We start from the raw sequence: 14,370 nt of genomic DNA on the forward strand, positions 1-14,370 counted from the left end.
AACAACTTATCGAGTCTCGAGGGCTCCTTATTTCCCGAGCTACGACAACTTTTCCCTATCTAAGTGTTATTTCTCTTTCTCACCTTAAAAACAAAAACATTTCAGTGGTGATAAAAATCTCATATTTACCGGTAAACGTTTACCCCGGTAACCCGTTGGGAGGAAAATTACAAAGTTCAACAGGTGAATAGGGTTGCACCTTACTTGAGGCTGATTTATCGCCAGTATCGATTATACTTAGTACAAAAGTAATAGCAAGTATTTTTTTAAATTCGAAACTATCGCTATAAAACCATAGCATAAAATCTGTATGGACACATTGTTTTGTTTTATTAATAATTAATAAAACAAAACAATGTTAATTGCCTTCGTGGCTGCCAGAGCGGTTACCAAGACTACCGGACTGCCACGCAGAGGTCTCAGGTTCGATTTTCGAGCCGGGAGAAACATATGTATGGCCTTCATTTATTTCCCTCCTGAGTTCGGGTGTAATATATGGTTATCTGTGTCTGTCCATGGCACCGGCAACACAGGGTTATGCTGAGTGTGTGCATTACTATAAAAAAAAGTGCCTATACAGAATTTACGCTATGGTTTTGTAATGATCGTTTCGTATTTAAAAAACTGCTTTATTTCAATGTTAAATTTACAAAGTGTAAAAACAAATTAAAAATGTCCTTGAATGTGTGCGCACCCGCCATCCGCCGTGTACGGTCGTACACATACGCATAAAAACATCAGTATGCAAGTAACTACTGCATTTGATAGGTTCCGGACTATATCTATCCTCTTTTCACTTAAACACGGTGCGTTCCATAGTTTTTTTGCAACCTTGATCATGGATTGTTTATGCACCGTAGGTAATTGCATATAAGATTACAATAATTATTTATTTACGCTTTTTACGTATGTGTATATGTAGTATTACTAATGCTAGTTTACAATTGGTGACTTGTTAATAATGGCTCGACGTTAACTGTTTCCTCACTTTCAAGGATAACCTGTGTTATGAACGTCAGTGTTTCGGTTAATTAACAATTTTACAAATTAAGTTAGGTATATGTGGTGCAGTATACAGAATATTACAGAAATAAAAGCCTTAAGATTAATAATCATAATACAATGAAGGTGATAGGGTGCGCGTATGTGTGTGTGTGTGTGTGTGTTTTTTTTTTGTATAGGTGAGGATAAAAATCGTCTATTCATATAAACATTTATGACGTAGAAGATATTTTAATATAAAAATATCAAAAAAAAAGGTAGTTTCACTTAACACACTAAAAAAAACAAACTTAGGCTCCAGAATCATTTCCAATAAAACAAAGAACAATCATATATATAGCTTAAAACGAATAATTATGGTATAACAAAAATCCAACGTCGCATTTCCACATTTCAATTGATCACACGTGCTGATCGGCAAAAATCGTGCAATCTGTAGAAATCCTAAAAATCCGTGTATTGTAGGTACATCATATATAATGTATAACATATCATATTTTTGTTCAGAATCATGGACCCTTTGTAGAATGTGTTACGTATCGATAGCATAAACAAAAAATGTCCCAACACTAGCAATTTCACGTGATGGCAAGAACAATGACGTAGGCCGGCGTTTGCCTCTATTTCTATCATCAATCATGGCTTCTCCTATTGTCGCTGAAAATGCACATTCTTTATCGACTCCATCACCCACTGCCGGTCATGGCCTCGCTGCAGTACCCTCACTGAAAAATGCACAAATTTGACTTACATAGCTTTTATTCTATCCTGTTAAAAACGTGAAAACCTATTTCTTTAAGATGTCAAGTTCTATAGTGAATTCGTCACGATATTTATTGACCTAGCAAAGGCCTTCGACACAGTTTCCATAGTCCGATTATGGTCCAAACTTGAAAAGCTTGGAATTAGGGGAAACCCGCTGGAATTGTTTCAGAGCTACCTTTCAAGTCGTACTCAATGTGTGTGCAATAATGACGGCAAAGTTAATATATAGGGCGTACTTTAAGTTTCCGGAACTGGCCACTTACATAAACAAAATTTAAAAAGTAATTACAACATTTGAAAATGGAACTCTTTGACTGTAGAATACAGTTTTGTTTCATCTGACTGTCACTTGTTTTTACATTGTGTCGTCATTTTAAAAATTGGTTGTCTACATCATCATGGATTTAACTCATGAAATTTTTCGTAGTATGATTTTCTACGACTTTAAGTGTAATTTAACAGCTCAGCGGAGCTTCGCTCGGCTTCAAACTGCTTTTGGCGATGAAGTACCATGGAAGACGACTATTTATAGCTGGTTTGCAGATTTCAAACGCGGTCGTGTGAATGTCAGTGACGAATTTCGTGATGATAGCCCGTCCACTGCTGTGAACAACAAAAACTTCGATGCTGTGCGCCGTTTTATCAAAACAGACAGGCATGTGACATACCATGAGATTCGGAATCTTAAGGCCTAGGCATGAGTCAAATACAATCAATATTACACAAATATTTGGTTGTGAAAAATCTGTGCTCTCGGTGGATCCCACACAATTTGACTGAGGCTCAAAAAACGGATTGCATCACTTGGTGAATGCCATGCTTACCAGATTCAACGAAGGGGCGTCAAATTTGGTGTGGGATATAGTAACAGGTGACGAAATATGGATTTATAGTTACGGTCCCAAAACAAAGCAGCAATCGAGCGTATGGGTCTTTCGAGATGAGCCAAAACCAACCAAGTGACGCGCGTGTAAAGAGCCTCTAAGCGGATGATTGGTTCTTTTTTTAATAAAACTGGATACGTGACTACTGTTTCTTGGAGAATCGTTGTACCGTGAATAGTGATTGGTACACGACCATTTGTTTGCCGGAAGTTATTGACAAACTCCGTAAAAATAACCGTAAACGCCGTATCATCTTGCACCACGATAATGCCAGTTCTCACACGACCAGACAGACAAATGAATTTTTGAAGGTGAACAACGTGGACCTCATGAGCCATCCCGCGTACAGTCCCAACCTGGCACCTTGAGACTTTTATTCATTTTCAAAAATTAAGAACCAGTTACGCGGTCAATGATTTTCATCACCTGAAGAGGCTGTCGAAGAGTATGAAAAATATGTTTCAGATATTGTCACGTAGGAGTGGCATAAATGTTTTCAAAATTGGTTAATTCGTGTGAAAAAGTGCATTAACGCTATCGGAGAATATTTTGAGAAACAATAAATTAATTTCTGACCATTTATAGTATTTTTTCTTATTCATTCCGGATACTTATAGTGTACATACACAAATACACTGTAAAGTAAATTTTATTATAAATAAGTTGTAATCTCGAATTAAAATGTATCCCGTACTAATAAGGTTCATTTCATTTCAAATCATTGGTATTTGTAAAGTACTTATTGAATACGGCGGTTTTCTTGTAAAATTTCGAGGTAAATTTGTGTTTTTTTTATATCGTGAAAATTTTTTGGAATTGTGTTTGTCTCACCGTATAGTAATCAGTGCATATCATTGACTTACAAATAAATGGACGACGGGTCTAATACAAAAACCACGAAAAAAATGTCCCAAGTCAACCTATTTAAACGTAGCGACATGTAAAGGAATATGAAAAAGCTAAAACGTTGAATTTAAATTGTAATGTCATCGCAGTACTGTCTAATTTTGCTTGCTTCGCTGTCAGTCGAACAAACGAAGACTAAAGCGTGAGTGACGCTCTGTATACGATTTTAACGCCCTATAAGTTCGCACACTTTTTAGCGCGGACCCGACGTCCATATAATTGTAAGTCAATGTTAAATAGTAAGATTAAATAATAAGATTTTACTCAGACCTGACTAACAAATTCCCTGTACTTTGAGTACCAGAGCAACGGTACTCAGGGGCATTACCCAGAACACCCAGACCAGAGGCAATTCAAAAAACTCGTTTCCAATTTTTTTTATTTTAATGATACCAAAGCAGCTTGTGTCATGGAAATCGGAAACAATGACGATGCCACAAACATCCTGATCCGATACAATATAGGAAAGTTAGTTTTTCTACATTGACCTGCAGCTTGATTTTGATTGCCTCTCGGAAACTGCGTCACTTCCGAGTCGAGGCGCAGAATTTCGATTCACAACTGGGCGATTGGAAACTTTTGACATTTCTAATCGGAACAATAGGTGATTTAACTCACAAATTAGAAAGATATAGGTTTATCTTCTCGCTCGGAAACCTAAAGCGAAAAAATAAAAATTGCCCCTACCTTGTATCGAACCTGGCATTTCCTTATCCAAAGTCAAAGTTAAACAATCTTCATACCATGGGTAAGTAAATTACACTTATAATCGTCATGGTTTGCTCTTGTAAATATACATTTGAATACATTTATCTTTACAATATTTAATTTAAACAGATCGAGTCTATCTGCAAGAGCTAAACGGATTTTTGTCATTCATGTACAGAGAAGCTGCATGTATGTAAATAACCTTTAGTATAAAGTTTTTGTTTCTCTGTAGCAAAACCTCGTAAATAGCAAATTTGGAACATCAATCGGAATCTTATTATAGAAGCATATACATTGTCCTTTAAATGGATTTGAGACTGAGAAGACGACTGTCATGAACAGCATGTTTATTTTTATTCCCCGTGTTAATGTTATGTTTGTCATTACTTTTAATTTAAAAAATTATATGTTTCTTAACAAAAATAACACTTTCATAAATGTGACGCTAGTGTAAGAATGTTAATCTCTTTAAACATATCTCTCATAGATACTCTACTAACTCTACTAACCGCATGTTTCTGCATTACAAAGATTTTATTAATTTCGGCGGCATCATCCCAAAACAAAATGCCGTATGTCATTAAACTGTGAAAGTAGCTGAAGTAAACCAATCTTGCTGTCTCGACGTCTAAAAGTGTAAATTCAAATCACGTTTATCCTACTCATCATTATGACGCAGACTTAACTATACGTGGGATCAGAGAAGAGTACAATAAAATCATATTGACGTCACCGTATAATACAGTAGACCTAAGATTATATTTTTCAGCCATATCGTAGTAATAGCTTAGAATAATAACGCATAGAAACTTAGTCCGCACACGCTAAGTGTAAAGCAAATTGAAGCGCTCCTAATGGGCCTACACGAGCGGGCGGGCCGTCAGTGCTCAAGGTCAACTTGCACCGCGAACAGCTCAAGAATTTTAGCTAAAAATGACGAAATGTGCTGTAAATGAGTGTAAAAATACATCAGACAAACATAAAATAGATACTAACATCACATTCCACAAGGAAGTAACGCGTTTCAACTTGTATTTTTATATAAATATTCACTAAAACCGAAAATTAACCTACTACTAAAACTAGCCTACATGAATTTGATTTTTGCCTCACTTGTGACAGTTCGTTTGATATGAAAGTATTCTATGCGTTATTATTCTAAGAGTAATAGGTAAATAAATAATTAATAGTTTCAGGCGTTCTTATATATTAATATTATATATTCTTCATCCTTGTATATATTCGAGATGTGTATTTTTGTCAAAAAACATAGATAATAGGTCTGCAGTCGGATGGAAGTGTATCTTTGTATTAATAATTATAACAAACTAGTGGAGTAATTTTCAAAAATAATTGAATATCATGGGGGAAAACCAGACATTCAATAAAAACTTGAAAATTACAACAAAGATACTTATTTACTCCAAAAAAACGTTCCATTTTTAACCCGATATCCCTATCGTTAAGCCCGACATATTGCACTGTTAATACAATAGTGTATTAATTCAAAAAGAGGACTTTCTCAGAATCGATGAAAAACGAATTGCTCACTACCCACAAAAAAAATCATTAAAATTTATATGTTATAGTTTATTATAGACACTTAAACAATTTCTTAAATATATTTATAAATAAAATGGAAAAAATGATTTCATGTTTTTGAATAAGGATTATTTTGGCCAGAACTACGAGTAGCTCCCATAAAGTGTGTCTCATATTGAGTTAAGTGGATATCTTTTGATTGTTTCGTACAATATTCTAACGACGGTTTTTTTGGCGTGTAGAGAATCAAATTTTACGTTCAGTAATGATATAATATTAAATTTCACATATTTTGAGTTACAACACTATTGTAATAGCAGTGCGATATATACACAACTAAATGTTTCGAAAGGAATTTCTACAACATGTGCATAACATTATATACATGACGATATGAATATGTTACCTATATTTAGATACAAGAAAGTATTATTTGAAAATTGCTTGTGACAAATTGTTTTTATAAAATGAGTTTTTGGCGTTTAAATTTCGAAACCTGCGACCCTTTTTTCTTCTTTTTAATAAATCATAATTCTATGTTTTTTTTTTAAATTGTATTATTCAATTTAAAAAAAAATATATTTTATATTGTAATATGACTTTAACAATAAATATGCTTGTATACTTTGTAATTAATATTTAAATGCCTGCAATGCCATAAACTGTAATGGTGGCACTTCACGTGGTTGTGTGTATTCGATATTGGGTGTTTGATGTACTTGGGAAAATATTTGACTTACAGTCAAGAGCACATCACGCTTGACACTTTGTACTTTGGACCTTTCTTCTTAAGCGGCATAGAGTTGGATTGAAATCTTAAGTGACCCTGTACAGACAAGTATGCAAACACCGACAAATATGACTGTTAACACATGAAACCAAATAGGAGTTAAAATAATAAATATGGCGTAATACAATACATTTGTTATACTTAATACATCTAATTGCCAAGTTTTATTGAAAATCGGTAACCGGAAATTACGCGATACCGAATTCATCCTCTAATCTGCCACCTTTAGAGGTGGAATATTTCGCGCGAAACCACTCGACTTTAACCCTATTTACATAAGATAAATTTGTAGGTACAAATTAGTACCTTAATGACGGGAACATAGAGATGAATATGCTATAGGCGAAAAACATGACGCGTCGCGACATGTTTTTCGCGAGTTGAACCTTACATTTTATTTGCAACACAGTATAACATTATGTTTAATTAATAGGCTTTAAACTTAAAAGGCTATTTTTTTGTGCTTAGATAAAATCTTCATGAATCCTCAAACCCGTTAAATTAACTTTCTGGAACCGCTTTAAACATTACTTCAAAAGCTAATACGCTTTAAAAAAGTTAAAACGTAAACCTAAGAAAATTGCTGTTTATTTATGAGTACAATACATTAAAAACTGCCCCAGACAGGCTCACTGGATGAAACTTCATGTGAGGTTGTTAGATTAATTTCAATTTTATATTTAAACAATTACAAATTTATATGTAATGTAAATTTTTCCGTGATTGTACAGTTTTTGAATTTTAATTTTATAATTTTAATATTTGAATTGCATCATATTAACCTTATTCCTAAGTTTTTTACTAACAAACTATGGATAATTGTTTTTGGTCCGAAATAAAGTATAATTATTATTAATACCCATTTCTGCCGGCAAGCAGCATAGTTCACGTTACTGCGTTCTGGTATTGAAGGGCAAGGATGCCGGCGAAATTACAGACAATTATTTATTTATACCGGATTATTAAAGTTAAAATGTAAAATATTAACAAAACTTTTGTTCCGTGACTATTAATACTCATCAGATCGCACCCCTCATGTAAGAAGTATAAGTGTTTATTGCTCCATTAGATACAGAGAAATATAACCCACATCCTCTCCAATCCAATCCAATGGAGCAAAAAAAACATTTTTGACGTAACTCCACTTATGCCATTCTTCCATGAGGGGTGCGAGATTTTACTTTAGTATAAAAATATTTAAATATTACGGCTCTAAACAGTGATAACTTTGTGCGATAACAAAAGAAAGTGGGGGTCGTCGTGGAGGGCGCTTACACATTTGAAATTACTAAAAAATAGAGATCTAAAAAGTGTTTGTAGTACTACAAAACCTTAAATGTTTCTTTTTGGCAAATTGAATATGTTTTGTAAAACGTATTGTATATATTCAGTGCAACGGAACAAGATCCGTTAATGTGTAATTTGTTGTGCTGGCGTCTGTACAAGTCATTGAGTATATAACCAGAAATAGAGACGAAATAAGGGCCACACATTCCTGGTCACTCATCAGTGATACATCAATTCTCGTTTGCACTGAAATACAGACAGCGCCAACAACTGACCTGTGTGTACGTCTCCGGACATTCCAAAAACATATGGCGTGCTGTTTCATTCGGTGGTGTAGGGAAGAACAACAAAACATCTAATTACAAAACAAACGGAATCAAATTTCATCGGTAATTATATATTAAACATGTAATTTTGCAATTTTCGTCCATTATAGCAAAGCTCAAGTCAACTGGTTGAAGTGAAACAATTGACGACACCCGTCAATTGTTTCGAATTCGGGCTGGCCAATCGGAGCCCAGCTGTGACAGTAATGATATGGCAGGATAGTTTTCAAACAAATTAAATGACATTTCGTCTCTATTTCTGGATTTGTACTCGGTACTCGATGGTACAAATATATACTGTAAACATAAATAAATCGTTATTTATTATTTGCTAATAATATAATCTCACTTTTTATTTATATATACTTTAAACATTTTTTATTTATATAAAAAATAAGTGCGCATTTGACCTCCATCTCACCTGATGGACAGTGACGATGGGGTCGAGGACGTAGCATGCACACCTAAATAATGCCTATTCACTCTCGCCTTGTAAAGGTCCAAGTTATAGCGTTCGGGGAACAAGTCTGCAGGCACGGAATTCCACTCCCTAGCCGCTCGGCACACTACGTCTCCCGTTCTGATGAGCTTTCCTCTATCTCAAAAGGTTGTCTGGAAGAGATCGCTTCTAGCGATGAGACCGCCTTTACCCGCATTAGTTTTAAGTGGTTTATGTAGTGTTTGTATTCTCTAGCCCAATTTTTCTTAATGTAACATTATATCGAAATAATGATGTATTTTGTAGTTATTTTGTATATTCCAGTTTAGTAACTTCATTTTAATGTTAAAGCAACCTTCATCAATTTCGCTTTAACCAAAATTTGAACCATTAGTTTGCTTGGATAATGTCAAGTATGTGTTCGGAGTTGGGACACGGTCCAATGTCGTGTTGCGTTCAACCTATTTCCTAAACTACAACAGCTTTGTTCATATTGATTTCTAACGCATACTAATTATCCATTACGATTATGCCAATATCCCAGAATAGAAAATTATCAAAAGGATATTGATAAAAGATAAGGAACAAATAAACCCGTCATATCGATTAAGCAATTAAATTCTCATCTTTTACCCACGTTACCACTATCTTTATGGGTTATCGTAGCAGAAATACTCGCATACAGGATGTTTTTGGTATCGTTCACTTCAATATGTAATTGAATTAATGAATTTGCAAAGAAACAAGGTCCAAAGTTCTTTAATTTTGTTGAAAATACTGGCCATTCATAATACATTTACTCAACTATTTTATATACCCGTAAAAATTTTAATAATTTAATTACGAATTACGTTTATTTAAAAAGAGCAATCCCTAGAGTGTCTTGCTCGTTCTCCTCTGGGAAGTCATCGTAGTGAACGAGCAGCAGCTTAAAAGTGACGTTTTCAAGTGAATGAATTGATTTTACCTATGGAATAAATGATTCATTGGCCATTGAGACTTCACTAAGATTAATAATAATAATATTTTATGTTACAATTAACTAAACAAGAAGGCAAATAAAACATTTGATTAAACAAAGAAACCTTCGTTAATTCACAGACACAATGCGTCTCCTTATATCCGCCATCTTGCTGTTGTCTGCCATCTTATGGTGCGACGCGCAAGCGCAGTACCCGCGTCCACGTCGCCCGGAGCGCTTTGATACGGCTGAACAAATCTCCAACTATTTGAAGGAGTTACAGGAGTACTACTCTGTACATGGGCGGGGAAGGTAAGAATGTACATGTAATATAAATATATTTGATTACAGCATTAACCCAACATGTTTCTTGGCAAGCGACTATGCTGAACCACATTGCCATTTACCGTCAGGTAATATCATAGTGTAATATTATGACAAGTATTGTAACATCACACAAACGTAGCAACACAGGTTGTAGATTTTGTAGCAGTAGATCTTAGGAGCTTAGGCTAAGTAAGGGAAGTACAAGCCAAGCAGATAAGTGAACGTTACTGCGTTCCTATTTCGAAGGATAAGGGTGCTGATGAAATGAAATTATAGGCACATGAGACTTGTCAACTTATGTCTCAGGGCGTCGGGCGCAGTGGCAGTGCCCCTTAGAACTTTGTGAGCTTTAACTCTAAGTGGCACTGCACCTGTTATGGACGTATCGCCTACCATTAGGCGCACGATTATATATATAAATACATATATAAGTAATGGAATGAACAATTTCAATATTAAATGCTCTTAGCTTAAACAATGCTTGACTGACCAGGAACTGTTATGCAATTTTGAAACTGGTATACTAAACGCCATATTCTTAAGTCCTTACTGAAAATATGAATTAAATCAAATCAAATCAAAAATCATTTATTCAGACAACTACAGTCCATATTTTACAGTTATAATATTAGCTTAGATAATTCAATAAGTTTACACACATTAAAATAAACAAAATAAACAAAAGGCAACTTAAAAACATAGAATAATTAAACAAATTAAATTAAATATCAAATAACTCATCGACATGGTTTTAAATGCAGTTTCATGCAATGTAGCATGATCGGGCAATCCACTCTACCAGCCACAACGCGCAGAATCTCATTCGTGCCGCAACGGATACGACTTATTAATGAGGCAGCTCTCTTTCTAAGGATAGCATGGAAACCATCCGTGTGGGCATCCGCGAACATGCCTGATGCGCTGCAGTACCGTGGCGAACCCAATAAAACCCTGAACGCGTTGTTGTACTGAACGCGCAGGGCGTTGATTGTCTTCTGCGTAAAGTTGACCCACAGATTACACGTATAGAAGCATTGGCAAAATGCCTTGAAAAGTGTCACCTTCACGGGTACTGTGCAACGTGCGAATCTGCGCGCCAACATATTGCTTCTAACAGCCAACGCCCGTCGCTCTCTCTCTATGTCCTCATTATCCGTGAGATCCTCCGACACCCAGTGGCCAAGATATTTAAATCGCGTAACTCTATTTAACGCAACACCGTTCAAATAGACGGGTGGTACTGAAGTGATCTTGTGACCCCGAGACTGGAACATCAGGAGTTCACTTTTTTTTGCGTTATATCTGAGCCCATGGGCCCCGGCATAACCCTCACATATCTTAAGCAATTTTCTTAAGAAATTAAAAAAAACCGGAGTAAACTTTTTCTTCGACGATAACTACATTTTCATGTATGTGTGGCCTTTAAGGATGAAAATGCAAGGTGGCTCGAATTATATGTCCGGGAGCTTAGAATAATAATGCATAGAATGATAGTTTCATATCAAACGATCTGTCACAAGTGAGGCAAAAATCAAATTCATGTAGGTTAGTTTTAGTAGTAGGTTAATTTTCGGTTTTAGTGAATATTTATATAAAAATACAAGTTGAAACGCGTTACTTCCTTGTGGAATGTGATGTTAGTATCTATTTTATGTTTATCTGACGTATTTTTACACTCATTTACCGCACGTTTCGTCATTTTTAGCTAAAATTCTTGATCTGTTCGCGGTGCAAGTTGACCTTGAGCACTGAAGGCCCGCCCGCTCGTGTAGGCCCTTTGGGCGCGCTTCAATTTGCCTCACTTAGCGTGTGCGGACTAGGTTTCTATGCGTTATTATTCTAAGTCCGGGACTAAAAAGTCGTTGAAAGACCAAGTACAAAGACACGACGCAAGCACATAGAAAAATTCGTGAGGCCCGTTGGTTCGTTCCGTGGCTTAGTTGGCACGGTATGCAAGAAGACGTCGGTACGAATCCGACCGGATCGAAGGAATTTTTTCTGAGTGTTCGATCTTTGTATTAATAATTATATATCAATTATATATTATATTGTGTGAGGATCACACAATATAATCTCTTTGTTGTTGTTTTCGTATATCCCCTCGAAGTCACGTATAACCGTTTCTTAAGCAAAATGTTAAACATGTCGTCGCGAGGGTATTCTCATTTAGCCACGCCAGTATTTGGAGTGACTATAAGCAAAAGAACGTTTAGAACGATTTAGAAAGAACCTCCACGAACGTCTCACATGACTAAAAGAGCACTAAGATCACTATAAATCATTGCCAATGTGTATTTGCCCATTGTAATTATGACAGGGAATATGATGACAATTTTGCGTTCTAAATTATAGAGTAAAGTGAGTGTTAAGATAATATTGGGATATAATATAATCAGGTGATGTTGTTTTATTTCCCCAACGCCATCTAGCGATATTACAGAGAACTTTTACTTGGACGTAGTTAAGCAATTATCAAAAAATGCGGTATACGAGTATGTACCAAACGGTTGCTAAAGTCTAACCTCTTAGATCAGCAAAAAAATCCAACATATAAACCTAAATAAATATATCGACTCGTCCGTAGAACAAAGGTCTATGTGCAAGACTACTTGTTCTCAGGACATAGTACATTTCGTTCGTTCTTCTTCGCTGTGGTTGTCAGATCGACTGTTCCTCGATTTTACATTTCCAAAATGAAATAAGATATATAAATTCTTAAAACACCTTTACGTAGGCTTTGGTTTGAATAAGGAAATTATTCTCGTAACTTACTTATTTTCTTTTCGCTATATAATCACATCGGACTCTGTTCTTCGGATGAGTCGATCTCTGGAGTTACATGACGTTATAAGTTTTGAAAATAAGACAAGATTTAGAAACACTTTTCAACTTCAAACTGCCATATCTCGAAAGTGACTGGATGTGCATTGGATCCTTTTTTAAATACGTCCACTTTTCCTACAGGTTTTTACTCTGTATTGCAAAATTTGAAACAACATACTTTTCACTTTCAAAAACAAACTCAAAGAGCACATGTTAATGCTACAAAACACGCCTGGAGCATTTTTATTTGTATAACGCACCCAGAAACCCTAAATCCATGAAGACAGAGTGAACTTGTAAACGCTGTAGGTATAATATGTCATGTTATATTTCTTCTATTCTACTTTTAACCCACTTCCAAAAAAGACGAAGTTCTCAATTCTACTGTCTTTTTGAAAAAAATATTCCATGTCTAAGAGTAGCAAACTAGGGGTGAATCCGGTTTCGCGCGCTTTCCGATAACCAATTGCAATAAAACTTGGCAAATAGATGTAATTCCAATAAAAAATATACAATATATTATTAAAAAAAACATTCGCCAAAGAGAACAACCTTTATACTTTTTCAGTGGTGTTGAATATTTTATAACCATTTTCGATGTTAACACATTTATTGTCCACCAAATCAAATAATAAGTAATAAGATTAATACTCCATTTGGCGGTCGAAAGTAAAACTAGAATAATACATAAGAAACCTCTATAAACCATTGCCTATGTTACTAATTGTCTAATTGTGACCGGGAACATGATGGCAATTTTGCGTTCTAAATTATACAGTAAAATAAGCGTTAAGATAATAATGGCGCCCAATCAGGGGCTATCGTTTTATTTTCCCAACGCCATCTAGTGATATTACAGAGAACTTTTATTTTTCCTTCGCCAACGTGTTCTTTTATTCACTGTAAAGTCAGACAATGTATGATAACATATTCTAACGGTACTCGCTAGATGTCACTGTATGTACATTGTGGAGAATATATTTGTGAAGTTGCTGTATATACTTATTTTATTAAACGTTCTTTATGATATTCAAGAGCAAGAGAACTCAAGAGTCACAGTGAAGTGTAGGCACTTCATATTTAAGACAGTTCTTATTACAAGGGTCATAGAATCTAATTTATATTTTATGCTCAGCGTCCTCTTGCCTGCACTTAAATTAAATTATTTATGAAGTACAATACTAAATACAAACGGTCCAGACAGATAAGTTGCCAAAGTGAAAGCAGTAACGATAAATGGACTTGCAAAGATGGCCGAAAAGGTTGTTTACTTACATAACTTGATTTATTTACATTGTCTGTGTTGTGATTCTAATTATTCATTTTGAAATGTTATGTACATTAATGATACTTACAAGTATATATTTTACAATATTGTAGTAGGAGGGGATGTACAGGGTGGTAGAGATTCGCTCGGCTAACTGGTGCCCCCTTACTACGTCCAGGAATCAAACGACGAAATTTGGTGAAGAAGGCTTGGTTTCTTGTGTAACAGCTTACAATTGGCTTATAATACAAGGGTGTCCAATAATAAAATGGATTCGTCCCGTTGGATGGATTCCGCTTAGTAGTGAGGACATCGAGTATATAACCAGAAATAGAGACGAAAT

General features: G+C 35.2%; 1 protein-coding gene across 1 annotated transcript in view; it reads left to right on the forward strand.

Annotated features, from left to right (window-relative positions):
• The window catches only part of LOC113232701 (pro-neuropeptide Y-like), a 52,723-nt gene that overhangs the window by 34,334 nt on the left and 4,019 nt on the right, over positions 1–14,370 (forward strand). The window contains exon 2 of the mRNA XM_026467480.1: positions 9,751–9,922. Within this exon, the coding sequence (XP_026323265.1) occupies positions 9,756–9,922 (167 nt within the window). The 5' untranslated portion in view covers positions 9,751–9,755. The remainder of the gene's footprint in view (positions 1–9,750; positions 9,923–14,370) is intronic.

The sequence above is a fragment of the Hyposmocoma kahamanoa genome, unplaced genomic scaffold (genome assembly GCF_003589595.1).
Source record: "Hyposmocoma kahamanoa isolate Upper Pololo Valley unplaced genomic scaffold, ASM358959v1 77, whole genome shotgun sequence".
Classification (NCBI taxonomy): domain Eukaryota; kingdom Metazoa; phylum Arthropoda; class Insecta; order Lepidoptera; family Cosmopterigidae; genus Hyposmocoma; species Hyposmocoma kahamanoa.